The sequence below is a fragment of the Phaseolus vulgaris genome, chromosome 3, assembly GCF_051622355.1.
Source record: "Phaseolus vulgaris cultivar YP4 chromosome 3, ASM5162235v1, whole genome shotgun sequence".
Taxonomy (NCBI): domain Eukaryota; kingdom Viridiplantae; phylum Streptophyta; class Magnoliopsida; order Fabales; family Fabaceae; genus Phaseolus; species Phaseolus vulgaris.
In genome coordinates, this window is record NC_143500.1 from 50,565,994 (window position 1) to 50,582,013 (window position 16,020).

The following is a 16,020-nucleotide window of genomic DNA, read 5'->3' on the forward strand; positions in this document are numbered from 1 at the left end:
AGAAAAATGGATGTCTTGGAAGTTTCTCAAGACAATAAGCTTCACAAAATAGTATAAATAAAAGAAAAAATTGTAAGAAAAGCTTTAAGAAAGAAAGACTGAGAGAGAAGAGAAAACAAAAGAATATCTTTCATTGACGTGAAAAAAAAAAAAGCTACAAAACCTGAGAAGATAGGTTTTATAGAACAGAAAAAGGAAAACCAAAAACTGAAAAAACTATGTTTGATTCAGTGAAAAGACGAGGGAAGAAGATAGACGCTGTGAGAAGACGATGGACGCAGACGGTAAACGCTGAGAACTATCTTTGGTTTTGATTTTTGTTATTGTCTAGTGCCTCAATTTGATTATAAAATTATGAGAGAATGAAAGGTTCAATTTTGTGATTAGATTTAGACATTTCATGTATATGATTAAACAATAATGAAAGGAAGTGCACTTAATTTGAGTTGTGGTGGTGTGTGAGTGAATATCTGAAGTAAATGAAAGTTGGAAGATCGGAAACAAGTGAAGGAGGCATGGGGATAAACATGAGTTTTTGTTTAATTTGTTTACTTGATTGATTTAGTTTACTCAAAGTTAAGGTTAGAGTGAGAAACAAGTAAAACCAAAATCATATAATACAAGGAATCTGATGTGTGGCACGCGCATCTTCTTTGGTTTCCATTCTAAGAAATTTAAAGTAAGCACGGAAGAACCTCCGTTGGAGGCATAAATAACTTCACTCCAATAACTCCTTTGTCTTATTATTCACCCTGATTCTACCACTACTTTTATCTTTACTTTAATACATTTAACTCCATTCAACTATAAGAGGTATACATATCTTCGCTCCTCAACTCTCACCTTATCTTATTTTCCTTCAATTAACCATCTCTATTTCTACTATACCTAACAATAGCTTTCCCCCTTAAATGGACAAATTGCCAAAACATTTACTTTTCACTTGAAAATGATGTCTGTCATGTGACTCAAAAATCTCTTCAAAATATTACTATTCATTTGTTAATTATTTTTTATTAGTAAAAAGTAAAAATAAGTATAGAGTATTGTTCTCGTATGTCAATATAGTTTCACATCGTTCAGGAATCGATGACAGTTTATATATTCCCTTCTCTCTTCACACTTCGAGGAACAAGTATTTTAGAGATGTTTCAACTCTATTGCATCTAAAAAATTATGACTTGTGTATAATTTCAAAAAGTAAACCACTCTATCACCTAGCAACAATCTCTAAACTACCACTAGGAACATTTTAGAGACTAAAAAAATTTGGTTTTTAAATTAATTTCTATTATTGTTAAATGGTTTCTAAATTACTATAATAACTACTTATTTTTTGTCTCTAAAATTGATTTTTATTTCATAATTTTCTTGTGATATACTTATAACTTCTTAGAAAAACTTAGATATTGTTGGCACTATGTAGTATAGTAAGTTCATATGCAAAATACACTACTAATCTAACAAACCTGATAGAAAATTCACCAAAAAGTAACCTGATAGACTATTCACCAAAAAGTAGTAGGATCTCTATGTTGGATTGTAGTTAACACTACTCGAATCATAGTTTTGCTTCGTCCTCAAACTAATTCAATTCAAGATTAACATTATTGTTTAACTCCTTCCAACCCATGAATTGGTGTATGCCAGGAAACCCAATCAAACTATTAATTATATATACATCTTTATCTATTAGAAAACTTAATGAAATATGCATATCATGTTTTCCGAGCTCTTAACTATTTCGCTTAAAATAACGCTGTTTGGTTCCTAGCTTTTACCTCTTAGAAATGAAAAAAAAATAAAATGAAAAGAATTGGCTTTTGGGTTGAGGAAGATGTATACTAAAATCCATTCTAATCAGTGCTCCTTTTGACTCCCTTGACATATATATTCTTCTCCCTCACTTTCTAGCTTTCTTCATGTGGTGCATTGTACCCGGTCTGTGAAGAACAGAAAAAGGAACTTTCACCATAATAGGTAAATTTTCATATACGAATCCAAATTAAAAAAAAATGCAGGCTCGTTTATACGCGAATCCAAATTCTGCTTTCCATTTCAACTTTATTCATTCATGTTGGAATATCTTAAATGTTTCAAGAAATTGTCCAGGGGAAGCTTATCTTATAGACACCAGGTAGATAACACTTAACATCCAACTAAGGAGATATGTCTGCCTAAAACACGGATTAAAACATTATTGTTCATCATATTACAATCAAAACCCAAAAGGAAAGGTATATAAAATACAAGATTAACCCATAACACATGTATTACCTCTTTTATAACTATTGCCTTTAATTACTACTGACTCTTTCAAAATATTTTAAGCATCATGCTAACTTACTCTCATCACAATACTTTGCATAACAAATGCAAATATGTGACTGATAATAGAATAAGAAGGCATGCATACCTAAAAAATCAAGAATTAAGAAAAAGAAAATCTCATTAATATCTAACATAAGTTAGAACCTTATTGATCATCATCGCAGCTCAAACCTAAGAAAATGTACAAATACAAGGTTATAACACAAGTATTAATTCATTACTACGTATATATTTAATAATTGCAATTACAATGCCTACTAGCAGTATTTATCCATTCAATTCTAAAATGAAATATAATCACTACTACAAGAAAATTATTAAATAAAATTTAATTTTAAAATAAAAAATAATTAATTTTTATATTAATTAAATTATATATTATTTTAAAAATTACTAAAATTATTGGTATTTAAATTAGTTTATATGATTGATAAATAATGTCTATATTGATATCTAATTAGCTATCTACCTAAATTTTAGCTACCAATTATTTAAATTTTAAAATAATATCTAATTTAGTAAGTATAATAATTAATTATTTTTAATACTTAAATTTGTTTTTATGTAGTGATTTTCTAACCCTGAATGCTTTAGAATATAGTGATTGTTTTCTTATCAAATGTATAGTAATTGCATAATAACTAATGATTAATTCAAAAATCCTATATGTCAGATTAATTTCTAATTAGTAACTAACTAAAATTTACACGCATGGCCACCAAAATTTAACTGAGACTTAATAGTTTGGATTAAACGTTTAACAAAGAACATTGGGGCATGTTCAAGCATAAAAAATAAATAAAAATATGATACTTGTTAAACATTGTTTCTTGCGCATAATAGTTGTGTACTTTATTTTGATATATATACACTTGTTATAATATTTTTTTTCTTTTGTTTTCTTGCTAAAAAAAAGCAATATTCATTGCATAGGCAGAACATGTCTAACTGTGTCTTTGATGGGAGGGAGAGACTCAAAATATAAGTGATGAATTTAATTGGATTTGTTTGTAATGATAAAAAAGGGAAAGATTTAAAAAGTCAGTGAATCTTATTATTTTTTATTTCATTTTTATTTACCCACTATTTTTATTAATTTTCAACTAAATATTTTTTTATTTTATTTTTCACTTTTCTTTAATTTCTAAATTATTATTGTTTAGTTTAGGGTTTATATATATATATATATATATATATATATAATTGACAGGAGTAAAAAAGAAAAGAAATAATTTTATATAATGATGGGATTCATGCTATTGTTTTTTGTTTATTTTTTTTCTTGGACAAAAACACTTGACTTTGTTACTTTACTATTAACATTACGCACGGGATAAAAAAAATTATTTTTTTAATTATTAATAAATAAAATAAAATACTTTTATCATAAAAAAATTAAAAAATAAAATAAGTGTTGCAGTCTTGGAGATCTCACATCGACTAGAGATGAGAATATTTCATTGTATAGTGAGTGCAAATTTCATCTCATGAGTCGGTTTTATGGGTTGAGTTAAGGTTAGTCCACTTTGTAAAATGGTATCAGAGTCATTTAAAGCCTATCGTGTCACTCGCTATCGGGCTATTATCAGACCACCCATAATATGTTGTCCCACGCATAAGTTGTTACTCTCGACGTGAGAGGGTGTTGTACTGATAGGGGTAAAACCGAGAGGTTCATGCTGAGAACTACATAGTATAACAATTAAGATGATTAAGTTAAAACCGAGAGGTTTTGACCGAAAGCAATAAAGACAAGAATAAAACAAATATAAAAGTTGTAAAAGCCCAATTAGATAAAAACTTGCAAGAGGGGTGCACAAATAATAAAAAAAGGTGCAGAAAGAAAGCCCAAGAGTAAAAGGAAAGCCCATTAAAGAAACTCTATAAATAGGAGTTCAGAGATAGAAAGAGGTAAGAGTGATTTTATCTGATGAACGTAAAACCTTTTCTGACTTTGGCATCGGAGCGACTTGCAGGTACCCCCCACCTGTTGTGAGGAGAAGCCGAGAGCACCAGCCGAGAGGAGAAGCCGAGGGCACCAGCCGAGAGGAGAAGCCGAGAGCACCAGCCGAGAGGAGAAGCAAAGAGTTTCCATCAAGGAGTACCCGACCCAAGATAGTATTCAGCCCAAGATTGAAGGATTAGTCTTGATTAACCCATTTCAAGTGTTCTTGGTCCTTGTTGTAAGAACATTTTGGCGCCCACCGTGGGGCCGAGGGTCAATTGAGAAGGGTTAAAGACAAGATGAGTCAAGGAGGAGAACAAGGTGGAGATCGGGAAGACAATGTTAACATGCCAATGGCAATGTTGGTCCAATTACAAAAAGAATTCGAAATGTTAAAAAAGAATAATGAAGAAGAATTGAGTATGTTAAGGGCCGAAAACGCACACATGAGGAGAAAGTTACAAGAGGAAACGGTTGTGAATTCATCTTTCGAAACTGTCCAACCGGGGATACAGGTGAACGAGAGGATATATAATGAAAATTCTCAAACCAGAAGAAGATGGCTTGAAAACTCTGGGGTTTGTGCAGGAATATCTTCCAGAAAACATCCGTTTTATGATGTTATAGTCGATACTCCGTTGCCTGACAACTGGAAGAACTTAACCATTGACAAATATGATGGAAGTACGGATCCTGATGAGCATATTGCAATATATACTACTCAAATCAGCTTGTATACATGGAATGATGCTGTTATGTGCAGAGTATTTCCTACAACTCTGAAAGGGGCAGCATTGAGCTGGTTTACACGCCTCCCACCTTTGAGTATAAATTGTTTTGATACGTTGATAGAAAAGTTCGGTGCTCAATTTGCAACTAGTCGTCCCCATCATTTAACGTCAATCGCCTTAGTAAACATAAGACAAGAGAAAGGAGAGTCTTTAAGAATGTTCATGGAACGTTTTGGGAAGGTTGCTTTGGGAATCCGAAATCTTAGTCCAGAGGTCACCATGCATCATATGATAACGACATTAAAACCGGGACCATTTGCCGATAGTCTTTGCAAGAAACCTGCGATCAATCTGGATGAACTAAGGCAACGGGCATCAAAATTTATGCAAATGGAAGAATTAAGGGAGTTTCGAAATCAAGTAAGGGTTGATGGAGGCGAGAAGAGGGTGACAGAAAAAGAACACCCGCCTGTTGCAAGAAGAGCCCGAGAAGAATTCAGAAGCCGAAAATTCCAACAATACACACCTTTGAATGCAAACAGAGCTAGAGTTTTACAAGAAGCTATGGCAACAGAAATAATACCACCACTACGAAAAGCACGAACACCAGAAAGAGCAGATCATACCAAGCATTGCGAGTATCATAAAAATCATGGCCATCATACAGAAGAATGCATCGGGTTGAAGGATAGAATAGAAGAATTAATTCAAGCTGGACAGTTGAAACGCTTCGTCCAAGGAGGAAATGTGAGAATAAGGTTAAGTCCTGAGAGAGGATCGAAAGGGGGAGAAATGGGCCAGAGAAGAGTTGAAAGATTTGAAAGAAGAGATGAAAAAAGAGTTGAAAAAAGAAGTGATAGAAGAGATGGAAGGCTAGAAAGAAGAAGTGATAGGGATCATCAAAACACTCAGTCAGTAAGGCGGAGTAGAGAACGAAGTCTGGGTAGGCCGGTCAGAGGATTTATAAACACAATTTCAGGAGGTTTTTCAGGAAAGGAATCCTCATCAGCAAGAAAACAACATTGGAGAAGCATCAGAACAATTAATCATATTTTCAAAAGAAGAACCTTGCCACCAATGCTTTTCACAGATGAAGATTTTCAAGAGATTGATCCCGATCACGATGACCCTATGGTGATAACGGTAGAAATAGCCGAATATGCTGTTATGAAAACCTTAGTTGATCAGGGGAGTTCAGTTGATATCTTGTTTTGGGATACTTTCAAAAGATTACATTTAAGAGAAGAAGATATAGTACCTTTCCGAGACCAGATCATTGGCTTTTCGGGAGAAAGAGTTAACACTAAGGGGTACATTGATTTGATGACCACGTTTGGAAGAGGCAATAAAACTAAAAAAATCAAAATCAGATATTTGGTGGTGGATGCTACTACATCATATAATGTGTTATTAGGACGATCCTCTTTGAATAAACTGGGAGCAATAGTTTCAACACCGCATTTGGCTATGAAGTTCCCAACAGAAAAATGTGAGATAACAACGGTTTATGTCAATCAAAAGGATGCTCGGGAGTGTTATGCAGCAGGCTTAAAGATGAATTTAAGAGCAAACCATGATACTGAAAGAATGGTGGCAATGGCCGACTTGGACCCAAGAATAAATGACGAAAGGATAGAGCCAAAAGAAGAGACCACAGTTGTGGTATTGGGTCAAGACGAGAAGCAATGCACTTATGTAAGTGGAAGTTTGCCAAAAGAGTTGTTAAGTAAATTCATCACAGTGTTACGTAACAACAAGGATTTGTTTGCTTGGAAACCATCTGATATACCTGGCATTGATCCGAAAGTAGTTTGTCATAAATTGTCTGTATGTCAAGAAGCAAGACCGGTCTCTCAAAAGAGAAGAAAGTTAGGAGAAGAAAGACGAAAAGCAGCAATAGAAGAAACCGAGAAGTTAATGCAAGCTGGTTTCATAAAAGAGGCTCAATACACAACATGGTTATCCAATGTAGTGCTTGTCAAAAAACCAAATGGAAAGTGGAGAATGTGCACAGACTATACAGACTTAAACAAAGCTTGCCCGAAAGATACATACCCACTACCCAACATAGACCGGCTAGTGGATGGGGCGTCTGGACAAGAGATGATGAGCTTTCTTGATGCCTATTCAGGGTATAATCAAATACAAATGTATGAGCCAGATGTTCCAAAAACGGCTTTCACCACAGACACTGCGAATTATTGTTATAAAGTCATGCCTTTTGGTTTGAAGAATGCTGGAGCAACATATCAAAGGTTGATGGACAAGGTGTTTAAGGATCAGATTGGAAAAAATATGGAGGTGTATGTTGATGATATGGTTGTGAAATCAGGGGAGATAGAGAAACACTTGGAAGACCTTGAGGAGGTGTTTGCACAGATAAGAAAATACGAAATTCGGCTTAATCCAGAAAAATGCGTTTTTGGGGTAAGAGGTGGAAAATTTATAGGTTTTATGTTGACAAACAGAGGCATTGAAGCAAACCCCGACAAGTGCGAAGCAATAATGAAGATGGGAAGCCCAAAGAATTTGAAGGAGGTACAAAGACTAGTGGGAAAACTCAACTCATTATCAAGATTTCTACCAATTCTTGCCGAAAAAACCAAACCAATAGTAAACTTGCTAAAAAAATCTGAAACCTTTGAGTGGGATGAGCGGTGTGAGCAAGCCTTTTCTCAAATCAAAACTATAGTGGCCGAACCACCAATCTTGGTTAAACCAGTGTCAACCCAACCCATCATAGTCTACCTAGCCACCTCAGCTGAAGCCATAGGAGCAGCCTTGATTCAAGAAACCCCAGAGCAAAAACCAATATATTTTGTGAGTAGCTCCCTACAGAGTGCCGAAACTAGATATCCCAAAATTGAAAAAGTAGCCTTAACCCTGGTGTATACTGCGAGACGTCTTCGACCATATTTTCAGAATCATCAGATAATTGTGAGAACAGATTACCCAATATCCAAAATTTTGAGAAAACCCGAACTTGCAGGTAGGATGGTGACGTGGACGATGGAGCTATCAGAATATGGAATCAAGTACGAGCCAAGAGGACCTATCAAAGCCCAATCCCTTGCGGATTTCATTATTCAAATGCCGACAGAAACACAGCAGGAGCACTGGACATTGTATGTAGATTGAGCATCAAGCAAAAGAGGCAGCGGAGCAGGAATAGTGCTTGAAGGACCAGACAACTTCCAGGTGGAGATGGCGCTAAGATTTGAGTTCAGAACATCCAACAACCAAGCCGAATATGAAGCTCTTGTTGCAGGGTTACTATTAGCCAGAGACATGGGAGTTGAAGACGTCATTTGCAAAAGTGACTCTCAACTTTCGGTGGGACAGGTGCAGGGACAGTATCAGGTAAAAGATCCATTACTGATGAAATATTGTCATAAAGTGTTAAATATTATGCAATGTTTTAATAAGGCCGAAATGAAATATATTCCAAGAGAACTAAACATGAAAGCAGACTCATTATCCAAGTTAGCAAGTCAACAACGATAGGGCCAACACAACTCCATCATACAGCAAACTCTTAGTCAGCCAACAGTGAGTGTGGAAGAATGCTTGAACATTGCAACCTCAAAAGATGAATGGATGAAGACTTACATAGAAGTAATAAAGAGCCAAGAACAAGGTGTTGAACCGGATGCAAGAATGGCAAAGAAAGCAGCTAGTTTTGTGTTGATTGGTGAAGAATTATACAAAAGAGGATACTGTGTGCCTTTGTTAAAATGTCTTTCAAATGAACAAGCTGAATATGTAATTAAAGAGCTTCATGAAGGAATTTGTGGGCTACATTGCGGAGCTCGAACAATGGCAACAAAGGTTTGTAGAGCCGGTTACTATTGGCCGACAATCCGAGAAGATTGTGAATTTTATGTCAAGGCATGCAAAAAATGTCAAGAATTTGGAAGTCTAAATCACATACCAGCACAAGAGTTGCACGAAATCGTTTCCCCATGGCCATTTGCAAAATGGGGAATGGATATACTTGGACCATTCCCACTTGGACGAGGACAAACTAAGTTCATGATAGTAGCTGTCGACTACTTTACAAAGTGGATAGAAGCAGAAGCGTTAACTAAGATAACAGCCCAACAGGTCCAATCGTTTGTATGGAAAAATATAATATGTCGATTCGAAATCCCGCACACCATTATAACTGACAATGGCAGACAATTCATTGACAAAAAACTTATGGAATTTTATGCAGATTTGGGGATCAAAGCAACAAGCACGTCAGTTGAGCACCCACAAACAAATGGACAAGCTGAAGCCGCGAACAAAGTTATTCTCGGACAGTTAAAGAAGAGGTTAGGAAGTGCTAAAGGACTATGGGCTGAGAAGTTGCCAGAAATATTATGGGCATACAGATGCACACCACAAAAATCAACAGGAGAAACACCATTCAATCTTACATACGGAACAGATGCAATGTTACCAGTAGAAGTTACCGAACCAACATTACGAAGGCAAATGGAAGATTGGAATATCAATAATGAATGCTTAAAAACTGACCTTGATCTTATTGAAGAACTCAGAGAACGAGCAAAAATAAAGGAAGCAACAGTAAAAAGAAGAGCAATGAAAAGGTTTAATGCGAAAGTAAAGTTCAGGGATTTTAAGGAAGGAGATTTGGTCTGGAGAATGCGTACTGATGCTCGAAAAGATCCACGACATGGAAAGTTGGCAGCCAACTGGGAAGGACCATTCAGGATAATGGAAAACTTACACAACGGAGCTTATAGATTAGAAACTCTAGAAGAAAAAGTGATACCGAATACATGGAATGCGAGTCACTTAAAGTTTTATTTTAGTTGAAACAGATGTAAGCCAGAAACTTGTATACATATCGATTATCTAATCAAGAAGAATTATCCAGTAACATCATCTTATTAGACTCATGCTTTTCTTTTCGGTCTTGGACGCTTTTCACTTCAGGTGAAATCCCTCCCGAAAAAAAAAAAAAAATAAAAAATTTACACCATTCTTTTTGGGCTTGGATGATTTCACTTCAGGTGAAATCCCTGGTGAAATCCCTCCCGACAAAATTAGACATAATTCTTTTCGGTCTTGGATGCTTTCACTCCAGGTGAAATCCCTCCCGAAAAAGGTGGTCTTCGATTCTTTTTTTTCAATTGGTTCACAAGACATCTCCAAGCAATAGAGGTAAAACCGAGAGGTTCATGGCGTTTTCACTCAAACGTTGGCAACTAAAGGCAAAAGTTACATCTATCCACGCACGTCTACGTTTTTGGTTACTTTAAAAGTAATACAAACCGAAAAGTAGCAACAATACCAAGGCAATACAAAACCGAAAAATAAACCTTAAATGGTTAATAATAAAAACCAAATAATACTCGTCACGTTTCTAAATTAAACATTTAACAGCGTTTAACTAAAATAGTTCAAAGTACAATCCTCACATCGTTCGACCAAAAGGTTTATCATACAACCGAGAAGACCAAATCGATAAGTTCTAAACATTTAGCACAGAGCCGAACGAAGGAATCAACAAATAATACCAAGTAAATAACAAATAACTTAAGGAATAATATTTGTTAGTTTCTGATAAGATTCCATGGAGACATTACAAAAAGGATTCAAAACTTCCATATATACGTTCGACATTTCAACACCAAAACAGCCTCCTCATATAAACTAAGGCACTATAAACAAAACATTAAACATCTACATCTGCCTAGTTTTCGATATTGATATCTTCGGCATCATTATCCGGAATTTCATTCGCAGGAATTAGTTCACCATTATAAAAATCCTTTTTAACATCAAAATTCCCTTCATCAATAGGAATCTTATAGAAATATTTTGCTTGTTGAAGAGCCTTTTCGAAGCCCAGCTTATGTTGTTCAAAGATAAAGCTTTCGGCCTCAAAAACATTGGTCCTCAGCTGATGTATCTCCTCATCCATAGCTTTGATGGTGTTTTTGTCGGAATCATTTGCAGAAGATAAAACCGATACCTTATCATTCAAACCTTGATTTTCTTTACACAGTCGAACATTCTCTTCAACAAATTTAAAGTTCTCGTTCTCCAAATCAGAAATTTTCTTCTCAAGACCTTCTATTTCAACTTCTCATTCCATTTTCTGCTTTTTAATCTCTTCTAACTGCACCGATAAAGAGCTCATTTTTTCTTTATACTCAGCAAAATCATTCTTCAATTTGTCAAACTCAGATAACGCCACACAGTTCCCATTCTTCTCCTTCAACATCTTTCCAATCAAAAGATTTCTGCTTGACAATTCAATAACAGAATCTGCCAAAGAAGCAGCATCCATAGTCTTCAGCATGTTATAAGACGATTCACCAAAAGATGTCTGAACAAACTTCGCATACTTCGTTGTAGCACTAAATATCATTTCCGAGAGAGGTTCGGAAGAAACATGTTCACTCTGACGATGGCGCCGAGAAGACGAATGCGACATCTTGCTATTCCTATCACGCTTTTTTGATTTCTTTGAAGGACCAGCAGCCTCAACATGGCTTACCGGATCAACTGCTTCCACATTCACAATAGGTTCCACGACTTCTTCCACCACAGGGTTCACCACATTTTCACGACAGGGAGTTACATCACCCACCTTGTTCAGCAATTTCGAAAAATACGAGCGAGCTTTCGGATTAGTGCTCGCCATCAAAGCTGAAAATCAATAAAACATTTAGCTAAGTTAAAAGTTTTATCCTAAAAAGAGCAAAAATGTGGAACAACCACGTACCAATCAGATTTTCTCGAGGATTTGGTGAAGTATACAGTTGTAGCAAGGCGCGAGTGGGAACCTGGTACGAGAGCCGACTAAAAACCTCAATAACATGACGATCGGCAACACCCATTGAATGAAATGAAATAGAGTTAAACTTCACAGGATCTTTTGTCCAATACAGGGGGAACCTTGGAGAATCTCCATCAAAAAAATACTCTCTTCCTACAGGCTCTATTAGAATCTTAAAAAAACTGCCCTTAAAATCTTTATATGACGATGTAAAAGGTTTAAGAAAACAAACATTGGATTTACTAATAAGGGATAACCACCCTGGCCGCTTCCCAGGCCGAGAGCTATAATAATACAAGAAGGAAGCAGGACTAGGAGAAAGCGACAATAATTTACACAAAATACTAAATGCTTGCATCGCAGCCCAACCATTCGGATGAAGCTGAGTAGGCGCGACATTAAGGAACTTAAGGACACCTATTTGAAAGTTGTTCAAAGGCAACCGAATATGAAGATCTCTAAAATAGCAAGCATAAAAATAAAAAAAACTCATGACTATCACCCTCTCGACCATGACAAACATTGTCGGCATCTCCAACACGCCGAAAAGAAATAATATCATTTTCAATGTCAGAATAATAAATTTGGGAATGGGAAAGGAAACTACGAAGTTCGATAGCAGAACGATATTTGGACAAATACTCTCGGACTTTAGGATTAACCCATTGGTAACCTGGACGAAGATTTCTCTGAGGCAATACAATGCCGAATTCTTGAGGAGCATCAACAGCCAGTGCTCCACTTGAATCATTCATACAAGAAGGGGTAGCAGATGAAGACTTCGAGTCTTGGCGATCCTCTTCTCGCACCACTCGCCCAGTTGATTCACCACCCGCGCTTGAAAAATCATCAGAAGCAGAAAAACTTGAAAGAGACATTACCTTTGCACGAACTGGTTACAGATTGAAAGAAAGCTGCTTTTCTCAATACACAACGAAACACATTCGTAAAAATTTAGAAGAAGACCCTATTTATAACCCAAAGTTACACCCTAGAATTTGAAACGTTGCAAGCAATCTGAAACCGTTCAAAAAGGTATAATCTAACGGTTGCAACAAGAAGTTCACGTCAAATCAACTTTAACTCAGCAAGTTAAGGCACAAAAACCGAGGCATTCAATATCAAATCAAATGTCAAATATACTATAATTTATTAAGACATGAATATTTTACAAGACCTTAAAATATTTCTGTCTTGGGGGGCTAGTGTACTGATAGGGGTAAAACCGAGAGGTTCATGCCGAGAACTACATAGTATAACAATTAAGATGATTAAGTTAAAACCGAGAGGTTTTGACCGAAAGCAATAAAGACAAGAATAAAACAAATATAAAAGTTGTAAAAGCCCAATTAGATAAAAACTTGCAAGAGGGGTGCACAAATAATAAAAAAAGGTGCAGAAAGAAAGCCCAAGAGTAAAAGGAAAGCCCATTAAAGAAACTCTATAAATAGGAGTTCAGAGATAGAAAGAGGTAAGAGTGATTTTATCTGATGAACGTAAAACCTTTTCTGACTTTGGCATCGGAGCGACTTGCAGGTACCCCCCACCTGTTGTGAGGAGAAGCCGAGAGCACCAGCCGAGAGGAGAAGCCGAGGGCACCAGCCGAGAGGAGAAGCCGAGAGCACCAGCCGAGAGGAGAAGCAAAGAGTTTCCATCAAGGAGTACCCGGCCCAAGATAGTATTCAGCCCAAGATTGAAGGATTAGTCTTGATTAACCCATTTCAAGTGTTCTTGGTCCTTGTTGTAAGAACATGTGTGTTTGAGATTCCACACATCAACTAGATATAAAGGAGATGCCACATCGACCAGAGATGAAAATATTTCATTATATATAAGTGGTTGCAAATCTCATCTCATGAGCCGGTTTTATGAAATTGATTGGGATTGAGTTAGGTTTAAAGTTGACTTTGTAATAATAAGTATTTAAATTTAATAAATGTTTGTATTATATATAGAAAAAGTGAGAGGTAGAGTTAAAGTATTTCAAAATAAATGAAATCAATTTAAACTTTAAGTGGAAAATTATAAATTATGAAAAACCAAAATTTATCGAATCATGTTTGATTTTATTTTTTCCCCAAACCATACCGTTTGATTTCATTGATGATTTGAGAATTGAAAATCAACTTATAGAAAACCGTATAATGTAATATATTTCTTATTTATTCAGATATTTATTAATTAATATACAAAAGAACAAACAAAACTTATTATCATTCTACCTTTGACTCCTTGCATATGTTCTCCACCAATTGTTTATGTTTATTTTTTTATTTGTCAAAATTTAGTTAAACTTGTTATATTAAATTTTAATATGAGTTCAATAATTTCTATAACTTCAACATTCATAAAGATGTGAGACTTAATGCATAGTAAATGATAGTATTTTTATATATTAAAAAATTATTTTAATTTTAAACTGAACTTTATAATTTTTTTTTTATCGACAATAAAAAATAAATAAATGGGAACCACCTCAGGGGTGGTTCAACCCTTATACATAAAGAGCAAAACACCTTACCATACTCCTACCACGAAACACCTACCTGAATATCTAAGGAACAACCAAACTAACTATAGGAAAACATTAAATTATCATCCTCATACAATCCACTGGGTTCAAAACCCAATTAGAGTACCCGAAGGAAGCACAATGAGACTTTGCGTAAATCTATGATCAAACCTTTACCTGTACCAAGGCGAATACTTCGAGCACATCTACCACCCCCTATCAAAGGACACACAATTCCTATGATTCCAAATACCACTCACAACTCCAACCCAAATTGCACCCCAAACGTCATTAACCGAATCTGAAGCCTGACTTAACCTGAACTGTAGAAAGTTTGCCAAAGGATCCTTATGAATAACGAAGGATACGCCTAGCCACTTAAAACAAAGACACCAAACACGCCAAGCGAAATCGCAGGCGGAAAACAGATGACTGGACGACTCTTCCACCATCCCACATAGACAACACAAAGGATTCTCAATCACCACCCCGCGTCTTTCCAGATTTACCCTAGTAGCAACCTTATTCTCTATCACCATCCAAGCTGTGAACAAAGCAGAAGGCAAGGCTTTGCACCTCCACAACTTACTGTAAACTGGAGGGACCTCCCCAACTGTATCCTTCCTAACTTGAACATAGGCTGAGTTAACCGTAAAAGTTTTGAATCCCAGCCTTCCAAATCCAACAATCTTAGAAAGCATGATCTAAACATATGGGTATATTCTAGCAATGGTATTTTAGTTTTTATCCGAGTATTAATAAAATTGTTTTTTGTTAACATTTATGTTGTATAATTTTATTCTAAAAGTTAGTGGTAATTATATATATATATATATTTTTATTTTTTTTTATTGTGCATAACAACTATGTAAAGTTAGTTCTTTTTGGATAATATAACATTCAATCCGATACTAACCTAACACATGTCCTTAATTTCACACAAAATAGAATTTTTTTAATAATCTTTGTACACACCAAGAGATCATTCTAGTATGTTTCGAAAAGAAAAAAAAATAAAAAAGGATGAAATCATCCTCCTCAGTCTTTGAATGATTAGTTTTAAAAATCATACTTTTCAATATCTTCAGTATAATTTCACATCATTTAATAATTGGGATCAAGATAAGTATAAATACATATTTTTATCTTAATCTATTATCAAAATATTTTTTTAAGAACAATATCGTTACAAAGTTTAAAAATTCTTATACAATATAATGATTAATCTAACGATGCTACTTAACGTACTTTGGAAGACATACCACTACCATTAATGACCTTGTAGTTAACCAAATAATATCTTTAGAACTAGAGATACCTCAACCTACAAAAGTTATAACAATATAAAATATACTATTTCAAAAGTTGAAGGGTTCTCACAGATGAACACGCAATAGGGTATGAATGAATAAGAAGCTTACGCGTGGGGATTTTTGGATAGAATAAGTTGTGAATGCAACTTCACGAGAGACATATCTTTAGATTTCACCTATATAGCCATTACCACACTCTCTGCCTCTCAATTCCCTGTCCAAAACTTTTTACTTTATATTACAAAACACTATTTTCTTTATTCATAAAACACTTTTTGCAACACATTTTCATTGTTGCTTAAATTTGTTTCAAATTTTAAATTTATTACTTCACCACTCTCTCTAACTTTATACTTTTTATTAGATTTTAATCAAGAAAGGCCCCCATTTCA

The 16,020-nt window shown here is 35.1% G+C and overlaps 2 protein-coding genes across 2 annotated transcripts; one reads left to right on the plus strand and one right to left on the minus strand.

Moving 5' to 3' along the window:
- The first annotated feature begins 4,575 nt into the window (after positions 1-4,575).
- Positions 4,576-8,145, plus strand: LOC137805692 (uncharacterized). Its single transcript, XM_090300164.1, has 2 exons — positions 4,576-5,989; positions 6,098-8,145. Exons 1-2 carry the CDS (start codon positions 4,576-4,578, stop codon positions 8,143-8,145), a joined length of 3,462 nt encoding a protein of 1,153 aa, XP_090156290.1.
- Positions 8,146-14,521: 6,376 nt separating this feature from the next.
- On the minus strand, positions 14,522-15,016 carry LOC137805693 (uncharacterized). The gene has a single exon (XM_068605632.1). The coding sequence runs from the start codon at positions 15,014-15,016 to the stop codon at positions 14,522-14,524; it is 495 nt and encodes a 164-aa protein (XP_068461733.1).
- Positions 15,017-16,020: the final 1,004 nt, after the last annotated feature.

Coding starts and splice junctions, on each gene's coding strand:
- LOC137805692 (XM_090300164.1), top strand. CDS start 4,576: ATGAGTCAAGGAGGAGAACAAGGTGGAGATCGGGAAGACAATGTTAAC. Junction 5,990..6,097: donor TATAAACACAATTTCAGGAG/GTTTTTCAGGAA, acceptor TGCTTTTCACAG/ATGAAGATTTTCAAGAGATT.
- LOC137805693 (XM_068605632.1), bottom strand. CDS start 15,016: ATGCTTTCTAAGATTGTTGGATTTGGAAGGCTGGGATTCAAAACTTTT.